At 43.3% G+C, this 14,607-nt stretch overlaps 1 protein-coding gene across 9 annotated transcripts in view; it reads right to left on the minus strand.

Annotated features, from left to right (window-relative positions):
- Nucleotides 1-14,607, minus strand: part of lrch1 (leucine-rich repeats and calponin homology (CH) domain containing 1) — a 229,371-nt gene that overhangs the window by 4,246 nt on the left and 210,518 nt on the right. For all 9 annotated transcript variants that reach the window (XR_011595900.1, XR_011595903.1, XR_011595901.1 and 6 more), the window contains one exon: nt 13,357-13,434. Coding sequence is in view for 2 of the 9 variants with exons in the window: in XM_070894070.1 (XP_070750171.1) it covers nt 13,357-13,434 (78 nt within the window). In the remaining 7 variants the exon portion in view is untranslated. The remainder of the gene's footprint in view (nt 1-13,356; nt 13,435-14,607) is intronic.

Here is a 14,607-nt window from a genome sequence, read left to right on the forward strand (position 1 = left end):
GAACCTGCTCCAAAACAAGTAAAATCACACCAAGAATGGCAGGTGGGCTGAAGTGAGAGGCAGCCTGGATCTTGAACCTAGCAGAATTCAGTCGAGAATAGTGACTGACTGCTCTCTAACCAGTTCATAGATCAAACACTAAGCATTAAATAATAACCCCACCCCTTCACAAACCCATGTGTCATTGAGAAGCACCACAAAGATCCTGAGCTACATTTACACAAGATCAGATTAATTTTGTATCAAGACAGCCCAAACTGAATGTGCCTTCAGTGTATACACTTACCTATTCAGATTCAGATCATATGCTGGGTGGTATTAATCTACCAGCTCAAAGCAAATGTCCAACTCTTTGCTGCAGGAAGAACAGACGGCAGGGAATCTGCAGGGAATGCTCTGACCAGCTCGGCACAAGTGGCAATTTGTAGTTGCACTGTGGATTTTATTAGGAATAACCTGTACTTCACATCACCTGCACACTTAGAGCTTTAGTACAAACAGGGCTTTAGTTTGCTTGTGGCAAATAGGTGAGATTTTGTTCTTTTACAGGACAAATCTCCTCAGTGTATTTTAACACTTTCTTCCTTGTGTGAGATCCTCTATGCATTGAGTCCATTGCCAACCAGAAGGAAGGCACAGGACTGGTAGCCAGTAGGGAGTATATGTGAGCAGTATCACAAATCTGCCCATCCAAGCAAGACCCCTTGGAACCGAGGAACTCGTGGGATCGGACTGGCGTCTCACCACTGGGTGGCGCTGCAAGTCAATTTAACTTCATCAGGAGGATTATTCCTTTTTGAGGAGCAATCCAGAAAATAAAGCAGAATTGGTACATTCTTGCATAAATGCCATTTCCAATGTAGACTTATTCAAATGCTGTGGATAGTGACAGGATTGTTAGGGGTGGAATTGCCCATTTTAAGCTGCCATAATATGCAGAGTAATTCTCACCAAGAAGTATAATACATATATATATTCCTTAAATATATTAAAGGCATTACACATTATGTTTCTTCAGACTTATTTCACAGCAGCCCTCAATTTCAAAGTGGGGTTAGTAACAGGCTACATAAACGAAGGAGATTTGTAAACCCTGAAAGCAGTTAACTGATCTTAGGAGAACACAACATTGGATTTATCTGCCAAAGAGGTACAGGAAACTTCAAACGCAAACTGGGTGCTCCTTGGTAAAAGGGTTAGTGTAACAGCAGCAAACAGAAGAGTGGGTATTAATAAGAATACAAATACCTGTAGTCGGATTATACACACAGTGCAAGGATATATGCACATGCAATGTTCTATATCAATGCACTCCAGTTGTAAGTAACATATAGCAACAATAAAAAGAAAGCATGGAAAAGGCAAAAGCCAAATAGATCCCAAGTGAGAAAGGCTGATGTTGGCTGTTGGACTTTCTCCCTGTGTGTCAGCAGTGCACTAACAGTCTTTTGAATGCTGCGGACGTCCGACTGCAGGATGTCATATGGAGAGCAGAGGTCAGCCTATCCGAGGGGCAGCGGCCAGGACAGAAGAACAGTGCATGAAATTACAAATACAAAACTTAGCAAGAGTCTGTATAAACAAGAACTAAACAGGCTGTATTAGTAGCATGCATGGGGAAACCGTGCTGCCTTGCATTGCCTTCTATCTACGAAAGCAGCCAGAGGAAATAGACGTTATTGGTGCTACGGGAAGATGGATGCAGTTGCTAAGCAGGGTAACTGGGACAAAACAGGAAGATAGATGCTTTTGTTAAGGTGTTAATGTGTGTTGTGAATAGGAGTGGACTGGGAGGATTTCCAAAGCTGCTGTGCCATGTTAAAGCCAGTTCACGTATGGCAGCTAAGAGAGAAGCAGGGAAGCAGCGATCATCCACAAGCTCATCTATCTACCCACTACAGGATTGCACACACTTAAAGAACTGAAACTGCAGAATTATGCCAGTCTCGGTGCTGATCAGTCAAACCTCTTGATTCTCACAGAAACAATGCATCAAAGGTAAGTAATTAATCCCCGAGATGAGATTTGTTTTAAAATCCTAAGCTAGAAAGTTACAAGCAGAATTTTGTTCAAAAATAAAGGAGGAACATGGTTTAAATTTGATTTTGTGATCAGAACATCTACATTCTCTCAATGCATTGGAGGACATGCTCTGCTAAGTACAGTGTACCCCCATAATGGTTAGTTTCAGTGATGCTTACAGCTTCTCCTGGCCACGAACAGTGTTCAGACGTGCTAGTCATCAACTACTATTGGACTATCTATGAAATGGAACCATGCCGTGGCAGGTCTGGATTGCACAGCAGCTGTCTCCCTGAAACTATAAAACAATCAATGCATTGGGCAGTGATGTTGCTGTGCCTGCCCACAGTCCCACAGAGACGTAGACAGTGGGTTCAGGCCTCCGTCTCCCCAGACACTCAGTTCCCAATCGCCACTTGTGTCTACGAGCGAGCTGGCGGAGGATGGGACAACAATGAGTAGACATCAGGCATTGTCTCACATCCCAGGCAGCTCTCATCCATCAATTAGTGGACAGCTCAAGATTGGCACTGGCTGAGGCCTGAAGGGCGTGCAATGAAAAACGGACAAAACAAATAACAATGAAAAAGTATATTATTCAGTGAATATATTATTCAGTGAATATTCAATATCTGCTGGAACTGACAGTACGATACGTGATAGTGGAATCCATGATGTATTACTAATTAAGAGTGGGTCAGGATTGATTGGTTCCCAATTACTCACTAGTAGCGAGTGTCAATGTCTGCTGCATATTGTATTCAAAAAATAGCTATCAAGTTAAAATATTTTGAGATTCTGTATGGTCAACATGTCCCATTCTGCAGACAATACAGAGCACAGATACTGAAACTGCAGAATCCTGGTTCACTGCCTTGATCAATGATGTTTTTCACTCAAATCCAAATATAACCATTCTGCACACACAAAAGTTGTAATTGTTTTGATCATGACACATAGAAGGAAAACCAAGAGGTCTGCAGGAAAAATGAAGCTGTTGTTCGAACCAGACATGAAGCTGCTGTATAGTTCTTCGAAAGATGGGAAGCCAGAGACATTTATAGTACATCTGGCTGCCAACATCTGCTAGTTCAGCCATATGATCCTAAAAGGCACATCCAAGCTATGCTGATGTAGGTGCCCCAATGTAAGCAACTATGCATGAAAGTGGCTAATGCAGAAAACTACTCATCTAATGGAGTCTCGGCCAAACGCTATTTTGAGACACTCCTTATTTCATGCATATTAAGTTTCATTCAACCTGTTGGCTGTGCAAACATGGACCCAAACTGAAACTCTGTGTTTTAAACTGACATTCATAGAATTATGGATGGCTGGGAGTGAATTTTAAGGCTGTAATCTAGAGTGTTCAGATAATTTTGTAAACTGCAAGAGTAGAGACCGACTGATTTGTGGACATAGTCTGAAGCAGGGATTAGATTCCAGCCTTATACCTATTTTATGTTGTGTATAATTTCTACAGTATATACATTATGATCTCAAGAAAATGGAAACAGTGCTCGCAGCTGAAGTCTGAGAAATTATTGGGATATTAATAATGAGTAATATAGCAAGGTAAGAAGGGACTACTTATAAATTAGGAAACAGAGTGACAACCGATTTAACAGCCGGATATACAATGTGGTGACCGTGACCAGGAGCATTCAAAAATAATCCAAGAAAAATGGGAATCATCTCACAGAGTTTGTTTCAGATCTCAATGCCATCCCAAAAAGATTGTTAGATAGTGAAACACAAGTGAGCATATTTAGGATATAAAGCATTCACTGATTTAACCTTCCCTGTGCTGGCACTGCACCATTGGTGCTATGGATAAGACAACTTGTCCAGGGATAACGTGTTCCCATTTAACAACTAAAAATTGCCTTACGGGTTTGACTTGGATTCACCTGGAACAGTTGGGACCTGTTTTCATCCAATCAGAGGCCAGCTTCTTCAATACTACTCCACTCTCCAAGTTGGGCAGTGGGCTTCAAGGGAGCAGTAGTTGTGGTTAAAGCTATGTATTTTAAAAAGATTGATCTAAGCTAGTTTACATGAAACAGAAATGATTCTGCCAGGTTTCAGGTGGGTAGGCTCCAGAAGCTTCTGCTCGGAACAGGTAGGAGCTTCATAATAATATTCAAATAACATAGGAATAGGAGTAGATCGTTCAGCCCCTAGAGCCTGTTCCACCAGTTAATCTGTACCTCAACTCCATTTACCCACCTTAGCACCATATGCCCGATACCCTTACCTAACAAAAATCTATCGATCTCAGTTCTGAAAATTTCAATTGATCCAGCATCCACAGTTCCAGAATTCCACTACCCTTTGCGTGAAAAAGTGCTTTCTGAATTCATGAATAAATGGCCTACCTCTAATTTTAAGATTATGTCCCCTTGTGCTGATCACCCCCCTCCAGAAGAAATAGTTTCTCTGTATCTGCCCTATTGAATCCTTTATCAATTTTAAATACCTCAATCTGATCACCCCTGAATCTTCTAAACGCAAGGAAATACAAGCCAAGTTTATGTAAGCTGTCCTCATAATGTAACCCTTTAAGCCTTGGTATCATTCTGGTAGATTTGGTTTGGGTCATCCGAGAGCGAGGTACAGAGCTGTGCCATCTGCTGTAAGGATACCTGCTGCTAGCAGGCACCATAGGGCTGGCACAACCAGTGACAGAACCATTCAGCTGCAGCCTCAAGTCCATCTCCATCCTCTTTCTGGCATGTTTATGGTGATAGCGTGTGGAGTGGCAAATAAGGCCGAGCCCCTCACAACCATTCAGTATCAGCTCCACTGCAGCAGCCATTAAACTGGGGACCGTTCTCTACACTCGCTCCTCGAGTTTCCTTTCCCTTCATATTTGCCAATCATTTCTTAATCCTCTCAGCCTTCGCTACCTATTCAGCCTTTTCAAAGTCTGTACAAATTCCCACTTTGTCTCTTATTCTCTCTGCTCACTGCTGAGGCCAACAGATGAAGAGTGACCACGTGAGTGAGGTATAGTGGACCCTGTTTATAGCAGATACGCTTTGAACAATGAATCAGTTAAATAGGACACACAGAATCAAACAGATAGAGGATTAGTTTACCAGGATAGAATTATTAATGTTAGGATAAACTGCACCTGGCCTATCTAGGTCTGGACCCATTTTGAAGTCATACTTTCAAAACAGCCAGGCCTGAGTTGTCCAATTAAAATAACACTTGGACGCATTGGATCTACACAGAGTCTGCTATAAGGGCCTCACATTGTGCCAGAGAGCTGCCACAGTCCCAGAGCAGCACCCCCCAAAGCTGAAAGCGCTGCTAGATTTTAAAACAATTTGATTTCTAGCTGTTTCACTTTATTATAGGACATAATGAAATGTACAGAAGGAAATAGAGTAAATCCCTTTTTGGAAAATTTTTGTTTAGGAAAAGAAAAGAAAAACTCAAAAAACATAGCTGTGCTTGATGTTCTATTTAAGACACCCTGTGATCACGATCAATTCACTTCATGTCTTAAAATACAACAACACATGGCTTTAGAGGGAGTTACAGGGCAGCTATTCCACCCAAGTCATTATAAATTGTAACACTTAATTAGCTCATCAAAAAATGGAAGATACAGATTGTTAACTCATTGGCATTTTATTCCTGTAATATGCAAGACCACAAAGACTTGAATCAGTCGCACTGGATGAAAGCAGCTTTCTTCAAAGTGAAATGGCATAGTTCCCTTCAACAAATATACGGAGATCAAAAGTTTTACGTAAACTCAAAACCTGAAATGAGCCGAGGATGTTATGGGGGCCAGAAACAGCTTTGGTCTGAATCTTCAAAAAATAAACCACACAAATTTAAATGTACATTTTCGTGTGTAGAGTATTTACACGAGTTGGGTTTCGATGTACACAGACAGAAAGCTGACACACTGTCCAATGGAAGAGTACCCGGTGATAACCTTGGAATATTAGAGAGCCAAAAGCCTCCCTCTACTCGCTCGGATCTATCGAGAAAAAAGGATCCTATAACAGAAATGGGATCTATCGGGCATAAAAAGTCCGAGATACCTCCAACTTCTTGATCTCAAATTTGGTGAACTAAAACTTTGGTGTAATTAAATATATTGGTCTATCTCCTGTAGTGTTGCACACAAGGAGTTATGATCAAGCATAGCCTTCCGGTGAAGCAGGGTTAGGTGGGGATAATTGGACCAGGACGTGAAGCTGGAATTCAGTTCCCATATAAAGTAATCTATTTTGTCTTTATTTTTGTATTTCCATTAAAATTTCTCTGTCCACATTTCTAATGGAAACTGCTCATGTAAACTTGTCACGCACTGTTGCTGCATCGCCTCCAAAGGTAGGAGGCTGGAATTACAGCGTGACAGTTTAACAGTTTACATTATAAATATAGACAAAGAAAGTTATAAATGGATAAAGTAATCAGAAGTTCTTGCAAACGACAAGATTTTAGATTGTGTCCTCTTGTTCTTGATTCCCCCATCGGAGGAAATAATTTCTCTGTATCTATCCAATCGAATCCTTTTAATATTTTAAACATTTCGATCAGATCAACCCTTCAGAGCCAAGTGAAAATACATTACTTCATCCAGGAAGTGTTTGGGAATAGCCGGGTGTGTTAGAATTCAGGCCCTCTTGACATGTAACTTCACTTGTGCTCACTGCAAAAGCCACCTTCTATAAGCATGCCCACACCTCCCAACACTACTTAAATCTTAACCTTACATGTGCAGTGAATGTCATAGCCTCGGGGCTTACAATATAGCCTTTCACTGATGAATTATACTGCCATCAGTAGGGTTGCCCACTGTATATATTTGACCTCTCTAATTGGCAGAAATATTAACAGACCATGCATTTCAGGCTAAACTACAAATTTGTCTCATTGTAAGACATAAAATAACACAAAAAAAACAAATAAATCAGCATTAAAATAGCAATATGGTAATTAATTTTCTCTGAAACTTCAAACCATTTTCTAAGACCAAAATCGTAAAGCTTTTCAAAATTCTTAGGCCTAGAAATTGGGCCACTTACCGCTGCGATCCAGTCAAAAAATGGCAGCCACCACTCTAGCACCCTTCTCTGGTGTGGGATTTGGCGGCTGCCATTTTAGTCAGGGCCTTAGCGCTGCCGACAGCAGCGCTGGCCCTGGAAATGTAAAATAAAGGACGGCATCAGTCGGAAACTTAGTGTCACTTCAGCAAACTTCAACTTTAGCACTGAGTTCAACAGCTGGATCCTAAGCTCGCCATGAAAACCCAGCGTGCAGCAGTTTGACAGAGACGCTGTCAGCACTTCTTAAAGCAACATACACATCTTTCAGGTAAGTTTGCCTTTAAGCTTTTTGTATTATTGAAGTAGTGGCTTGGTGCAATACACGTTAAAAAGTTTTTTACATGTGCAGGGAGCGCTTCTGGATGCTTGTAAGCCCTTGGATGGTAAAGGAGCTTGAGCACAGACATTGGAGACAGAGCTGGGTGAATTGCATTAGAGGGGCCGAATTTGGTGAAATTAGGAATTCGGTGGAGAGGAGGAAGGCGGTTTCTCACGTCCAACTCAAAAGGAGGAGTGGAACCACAGAACCCGAGGACGGGAGAAGCAGCAAAATCCGAGGGTTTTATGTTCAAGGTTCAGAGTTCAGAGTTGAGGGAGCGCGAGTGTCAGGGAGGGAGGGAAGAACACCTAAAGAGCTAGAAATGTGCCAATTTTGCGACCTGGTTTTTGGCGATATTTCACCATATTCACCGATCAGCAGGAAATTCAGTGATGTTTTGCGGCGGCGCTTTCCACGTACCACTGGGGAGAGGAGCGCCGCTGTGCAAGACCCAAAATAGCATTTTTCGCCTGAAATTTGGCTCTCTCCCCACCCGTATTCTGTGTCCAGAATACCGACAGGGAAAAACCTGCGTTGCAACCCTGCCAGCAGCGGTAAGTATGAAGACCTACAAAAAAGTTAAGTTAAAGTTTTTATTTTTAAATTCTTTTTCAGTGATTTAGTAGGTAAGGCTTTTGTGAATTTTTTGGGGCGTGTTTTTCCCCCCTCACAACGCCTCTCTCACAGTGCTATTGGTCTCGGACTAAAGTTACCGAAATTCACGGTTTGCGCCGCAAATCCTCGTGCAACACTGATTTTTACCGCTGCGTAAATTAAAGATTAAATATCCGGCCTACCAACGGTAGTGAGGCGAAAACACTAAATTTTGGCGAAAAAATAGCATTCTCGCAAAAAAACCCAAATTTCGAGCCCAAAGTGTTGTCAGCACAAGGGAAGGAGCTGACTGGTGAGTAGTGTTTTTGTCCGTATCAGAAAACAGACAGGTTTTAAGTTTATTTTTGGTAAGTTTAGATAGTAATCTAATAAATTGAGGCATTTAAAATGTTTCCAGTGTTTTAGTACTTAGTGCAAGTGTAAAAAAAAAGCTATGTAGATATAAATTATCTAGACTAAGACAGGACAGGACAGGACAGAGCAGGCTGTGTGTCTGGACTGCAGTATGTGGGAGTTTGTGGGCAGCGAGACTATCCCAAGTGAACACATCCGCAGGAGATGTCCCTGTCTCGAATCTCTCCGGCTCAGAATCTTTCAGCTGGAGTGAGAGTTGGAGACACTCCGACACGTAAGGGAGGGGGAGCAGGATCTGGACAGTTTTCTCCAGACTTCAGTCACACCTCGTGGAGAGATGCAGGTTCAGAATGGGGTTGGTGTGACCAATAGTGTGCAGAGTAAGGGGCACCTGGGAGAGATGGAGAACAAGGATCCGCAGAAACTGATCCGATTCAACAGGTACAATGTACTGGCTACCTGTGAAGATAAGGATAAAGACTGTCGGAAGGACAGGCAGAATGTGGACGGTGGCGTTTTGGAGCAGGAGGCAAAGGGGGGAGGAGAAGCAGGGGAAGCGTAATGTGGTAATTGTGGGGGATTCAATAATTAGGGGGATAGATAGCATCCTTTGTAAGGAAGATTGAGAGTCCCACTTGGTATGTTGCCGATCTGGTGCCAGGGTGAGGGACATCTCCAACGGCTTGAAAGGATATTGGTGAGGGAGAGAGGGGATCCAGTCGTTGTAGTACATTTGGGACTAACAACACGGGGAAGAGTAGGCAAGAGGTCCTGTTTGGGGAGTACTAGCGGCTAAATTAAAGAACAGGACCTCAAGACTTATAATCACTGGATTATTACCTGAGCCACATGCAAATTGGCGTAGGGATATGCAGATTAGGGAGGTGAACATGTGGCTTAAGGAGTGGGAAAGAGGGGTTCCATTTTATGGGACATTGACACCAGTATCCCATGAAATGGATCCTCCTGAATTGGGCTGGTATCAGGTTCCTAGCGGAAAGGATAAATAGGGTGGTCACAAGGACTTTAAACTATTAAATTGGGGGGGGGGGGGGGGGGTGCTCAGATGGAAAATGCAGTAGAATTAATAGTTCAAAAAGAAACAAAAGGGAAGAGAGGCTGTTCCAGCTTTGGCCACGCTACATCGGGGCCTCCTGCCGGGACGAACGCCACCAGAACGGCGTTGAATTGTGAGTTAAGCACGGGGCTAATATTAATTAGTCCCCACCACCAATGTTCAGTCCTGTAACGCCACCATTCCAGGTCGTTATACCTGGCTTCTCACATTTCAGATCAAAACTCTTTCCCTCACTAAGCACGTTTCCTTGAAGAAACGCCAATCCCTTTCTCAAAAGGCAGGCATCCAATATTAATTATTTCTATCATCCGAGTGACTCGGAAATGGAAACAACTCTCCTGGCTGTCCAATGACTTGTTGATATCAAGCTCGAGGCAAAGCCCATTTGAATTTTACACGGGTATCACAGTCCTCTTTGTGAAACAATAACCATCAACTATCGCATGCCATCAAATGTCCCACAGACTGCAGAAAATTAAATATATTGCTTCCAGACGAGAGTATATATGCACATGACCTAACATCCATTTAGAGCCTTTAACATAGAAAACATTGCAAGGCACGTTACAGAAGGGGTAAAATTAATAGATAAGGGAATGGATTTTAAAGGTGGTGTGAGGTAAGGAGAGCTGAAGGAGTTCAGGAAGGGAGTTCCAGAGAGTCAGGATGAGTCAGCTGAAGGCTCTGTCACCAATGGTGCGCAAAAGGGAAGGAGCAGGAGACTCAAAAGGTCAGAGTTGAAGGACCGTAAGGAGCTTGCAGCGATAGGGTGGGTAATGGCTATGGAGGGATTTGAAGAGAGGGTTTTACATTGTCTCCCAGTCCCCCAACACATTCAATGTACATCAATGAGGATGGCGGATGGTGTGGAATGGAGGAGTGGGATTTAGTGCTGAACGGAAAATGGGTGGCAGCATTTGGAATTTATGGAGGGTGAAGAAGGGTAGGAGGGAAGATAATCCAGAACTCAAAGTGATAAAAGCACAGGCAAGAGTTTCAGTGGCATAGGGCAGAGGTGGGGAATGTTATAACGGTAGAAATAAGTCTTGGTAATGGAGCGGAGGTGGGATTTGCAGCTTAGCTCAGGGGTTTGACTGGCGAGATTCTGCACGGTCTGGTTCAGCTGAGCAAGTGGTGGGGGAAGGGGGATGGAGTCATTGGCAAGGGAGCACAGTCTGTGATGAGAACTGAAGCAATGGCATTGGTCTTCCCAATTTTTAACTGGGGAATTTGTTAGTTATCCATGATTTCAAAGGAAAACTTAGCAGAATCTTTAGGAAGGAAACCTGCCGTCCTTACGCAGTCTGCCCTACATGTGACTCCAGTCCTACACCAACATGGTTGACTCTTAACTATCCTTTCAAGTGGCTTAGCATGCCACTCAGTTGTAACCACGTACCCAAGACAAATAGGGATGGGCAATAAATGCTGACCATCCCAGTGAGGCTGACATCTAGAGAATGAATTAAAAAAGCAGCAACCATGGCTGCCATTTTAAAAGCTCTGGCTTTGCTACAATTTCATGGAAGGAAGTGTTATAATATGAAACAGAATTCCACTTTCCATCACCATGGGGATGGGGAGCAATCAATTACAGCTCCTGCCCCAAATCAATACGATGCTTAACGGTTCAATATGGCAAATATAATTACTAGATTGATATGAGGTGCAACTCTGCATGGAATGAAATTGTGACAGCTGGGTTGACTTTATTTTTTATCGATAATCCTGAAGAATAAAACCATCCAACAACATGAATAGTCTGGCCCTTGGTGTTACCACAAGTTCACATCACAAATAGATTTTACAAAGTAACACATCCTAATCTGTTCAGAAAGAGTAGTGCACCCCCAGTGGCTCAATGAGTTATACAATAACAAGCTAAATCATACAGAGGAAGGCCAGTCCCAGTATGGTCTGCGTTCAGGCTGTCAGCCAGGATGGCAGTAGGGTGACTATAGTTGGCCTCAGTTTCTGGGTAAGGGAGAGTTTTATGCATTTGGATCTATTGTAGATACTGTCTTAGGTTCTGTGGCATCAGACACTCCCTTAAATGGTCTCAGCAGCTTTTTCTTACAGGAGTCAGCTGGCCTATATCTGCTTGTGCAATAGCAGGACCCGAGGATGGAACATTAGCATCTTCTTTCTGATTTGGATCAGATCGCTGAGTCTGTTGCACATGTATTTCTCGAATTTCTCCAAATGTGGATGAACATCCACTCCCTCCACCACCGGGGTATTGTGGTTTCAGTGTGTACTATCTACAGGATGCACTGCGGCAACTCACCAAGGCTTCTTCAGCAGCATCTCCCAAACCCACAACCTCCACCAACTAGAAGAAATGGTGCATGGGAACACCATCATCTCCAAGTCACGCATGATACTGACTTGGAGATATATCGCTATTCCTTCATTGTTTCTGGGTCAGAATCCTGGAACTCCCTACCAAATAGCACTGTGGGAGCACCTTTACCACATGGACTGCAGCGGTTCAAGTATAGGGCAACTCGGGATAGTCAATAAATGCCGACTTTGCCAGAGACGTCCACATCCCGAGAATTTTTTTTAAAAAGCTAACACTAGATGAGACATGGCAGAGGGGAAGATAAGGCAGTGTTGCAGCTTCTGACCATTATCCAGTAATCCTTGCTGGAAGTATTTGTGGACCCGAGTGGAGACCAAACGGAGCATAGCTGTGTTGTAAAATAGGCTGCTGACATTTGCTGTGAAGGCTGACATCTGAATAATGGTCACTTTGGCAAAGGGGTGAAGGATGGCCGACATCTATGGAACCATACCTTCAAGAAAGCAGAGCAGAAGCGAAAATGGCAGAGGAAGGTAAAGAAACAAGGAACTACTAATTCTTCGAAATCTTTGTGATATGGCCCAGTATTCCCATTTTGATTATAAGCAGTTTATTTTGATCATAGTTGTCAGAATGTCAAAACCACTGAACGGATTCCACAATACCCATGATTCGCTTCTCTGTCTCATGAAGCTGCAACTAAACCTATGGAGAGTGTCCCATAGTTAGCTCACTCTCAGGTTAGAAAGACTTAGAACTCCAACCTGATAGCTCCTTAGATGTGAAGACCAACGCTTCCAAAACCAACTGTTCTAATGAACAAACCCTGATCTAAAGAACTCAAACAATAAGCCTAACAAATACAGGAAACGGTTAACATGGCAACTGGGCTTGGGAATATGGCTCCTCCCAGCAACCCCATTTTCAACATTATTTTATTCATTTCCAGTTGAGGGGTCATAAGGACATAAGAAATAGGAGCAGGAGTAGGCCATACAGTGCCCCGAGCCTGCTCCACCATTCAATAAGATCTTCTGCCTCAACTCCACTATCCCCATACCTCTTGATTCCCTTCATTAAAAAAATGAAGAAGAAAATGAAAATTTAGTGGAGACGATTGCAAATCCTGTATCTCGGTTCAACATAGTAGCGACTTAATCCAATACCGTTTGTATTGTGGAACATGTTTGCACAGCACTTCTCTTTAACAAATCTGTGAGCTCCAAGTCTCACAGATTAGTAGTTAACATGTGCCAGTAACAGCAATGTCATGACTTATGAAATGAAACCACTGAAGATTTACAGCTCTCTCTTCAGAGTATATTCCAAGTTGGGCTGGAATGAAGCGAGGGCACTTACTCTGTTTGAGTCACTTGAGAACTTTCTATCTGATAATACCAATGATTGCACTGTTAATTTTCCCATTTAACCTGGTGACAATGTGAAGAGTCCCAGAGGTTCCATTTCCCCTTTCAAAATGTTGGCATCCTTCAAGTTTCTTTTTCAAACATGTCGAGTATTTGCCTGTTTTCATCCCAACCTTAAATCCAAGAAAAGATATTGAATTAAAAATAATTGATGAAATTACCTCAGCTACTCCCATTTTCCTGCAAGCTTCTAGAAAGTTTTCCACATTTCTTCTGCATTTTGCCATGCTCAGTTTAGGCTGTAAGACAAATACACGGCCTTTTTAAAGTATGCATTTTCAAAAGTATTTACTCAGATCGTACAATATATTGATCACTTCAGAAATCTACAGTTTGGAACCATTTATACTTACAAAATTAGGGTGACTTCTTTGTTCTAGTAAGGTGGGCCCCTTGACTATGCATTATGTCCCCATGCTGTCTAACATATCTGGCCCAGGATGTCGGCAGCCAAACCTCTCACAGAACTCTGGGAAGTTCGCTCTTGCCCTCTGGGCACAAAGAGTTGAGCGAGAGTGTCCAAGGAGACAATCTTTTTGATATTCCTATCCTTCTTGTGGGGGAGCACTTGGTTTTGGTTGTCCTTCCCCCCACGTCTGTGTGTCTGTGAGCTTAGCTCTGTAGTAATACTCTTACCCAGAAGGTTGTGGGTTCAAACCCCACTGCAGGATTTGAGCACACAATCTAGGCTGACACTTCATTGTAGTACTGAGGGATACCCACCCTCCTGTATTGCTCAGAGACGTGGACCATATACAGCAGAAACCTCAAATCGTTGGAGAAATACCACCAACAATGTCTCCGCAAGATCCTGCAAATCCCCTGGGTGGACAGACGCACCAACGTTAGCGATCTCGACCAGGCCAAAATCCCCAGCATCAAAGCACTGACCACACTCGACCAGCGGGCCACATTGTTCGCATGCCTGACACAAGATTCCCAAAGCAAGCGCTCTACTCGGAACTCCTACATGGCAAGCGAACCCAAGGTGGGCAGAGGAAACGTTTCAAGGACACCCTCAAAGCCTCCCTGATAAAGTGCAACATCCCCACTGACACCTGGGAGTCCCTGGCCAAAGACCGCCCTAAGTGGAGGAAGTGCATCCGGGAGGGCGCTGAGCACCTCGAGTCTCATCGGCGAGAGCATGCAGAAAACAAGCGCAGGCAACAGAAGGAGCGTGCGGTAAACCAGTCCCACCCACCCTTTCCTTCAACGACTGTGTGTCCCACCTGTGACAGAGTCTGTAATTCCCGTATTGGACTGTTCAGTCACCTAAGAAATCATTTTGAGAGTGGAAGCAAGTCCTCGATTTCAAGATGATGAGTACTGTGGGACCGCAGCACTGTCTGGCGTGCTGTCTTCCGGATGAGACGTTGCACGGAGGCCCCATCTGCTTAGTCAGATGGACAGAA

This window comes from Pristiophorus japonicus, chromosome 11, assembly GCF_044704955.1.
Source record: "Pristiophorus japonicus isolate sPriJap1 chromosome 11, sPriJap1.hap1, whole genome shotgun sequence".
In the NCBI taxonomy this organism is placed as follows: domain Eukaryota; kingdom Metazoa; phylum Chordata; class Chondrichthyes; family Pristiophoridae; genus Pristiophorus; species Pristiophorus japonicus.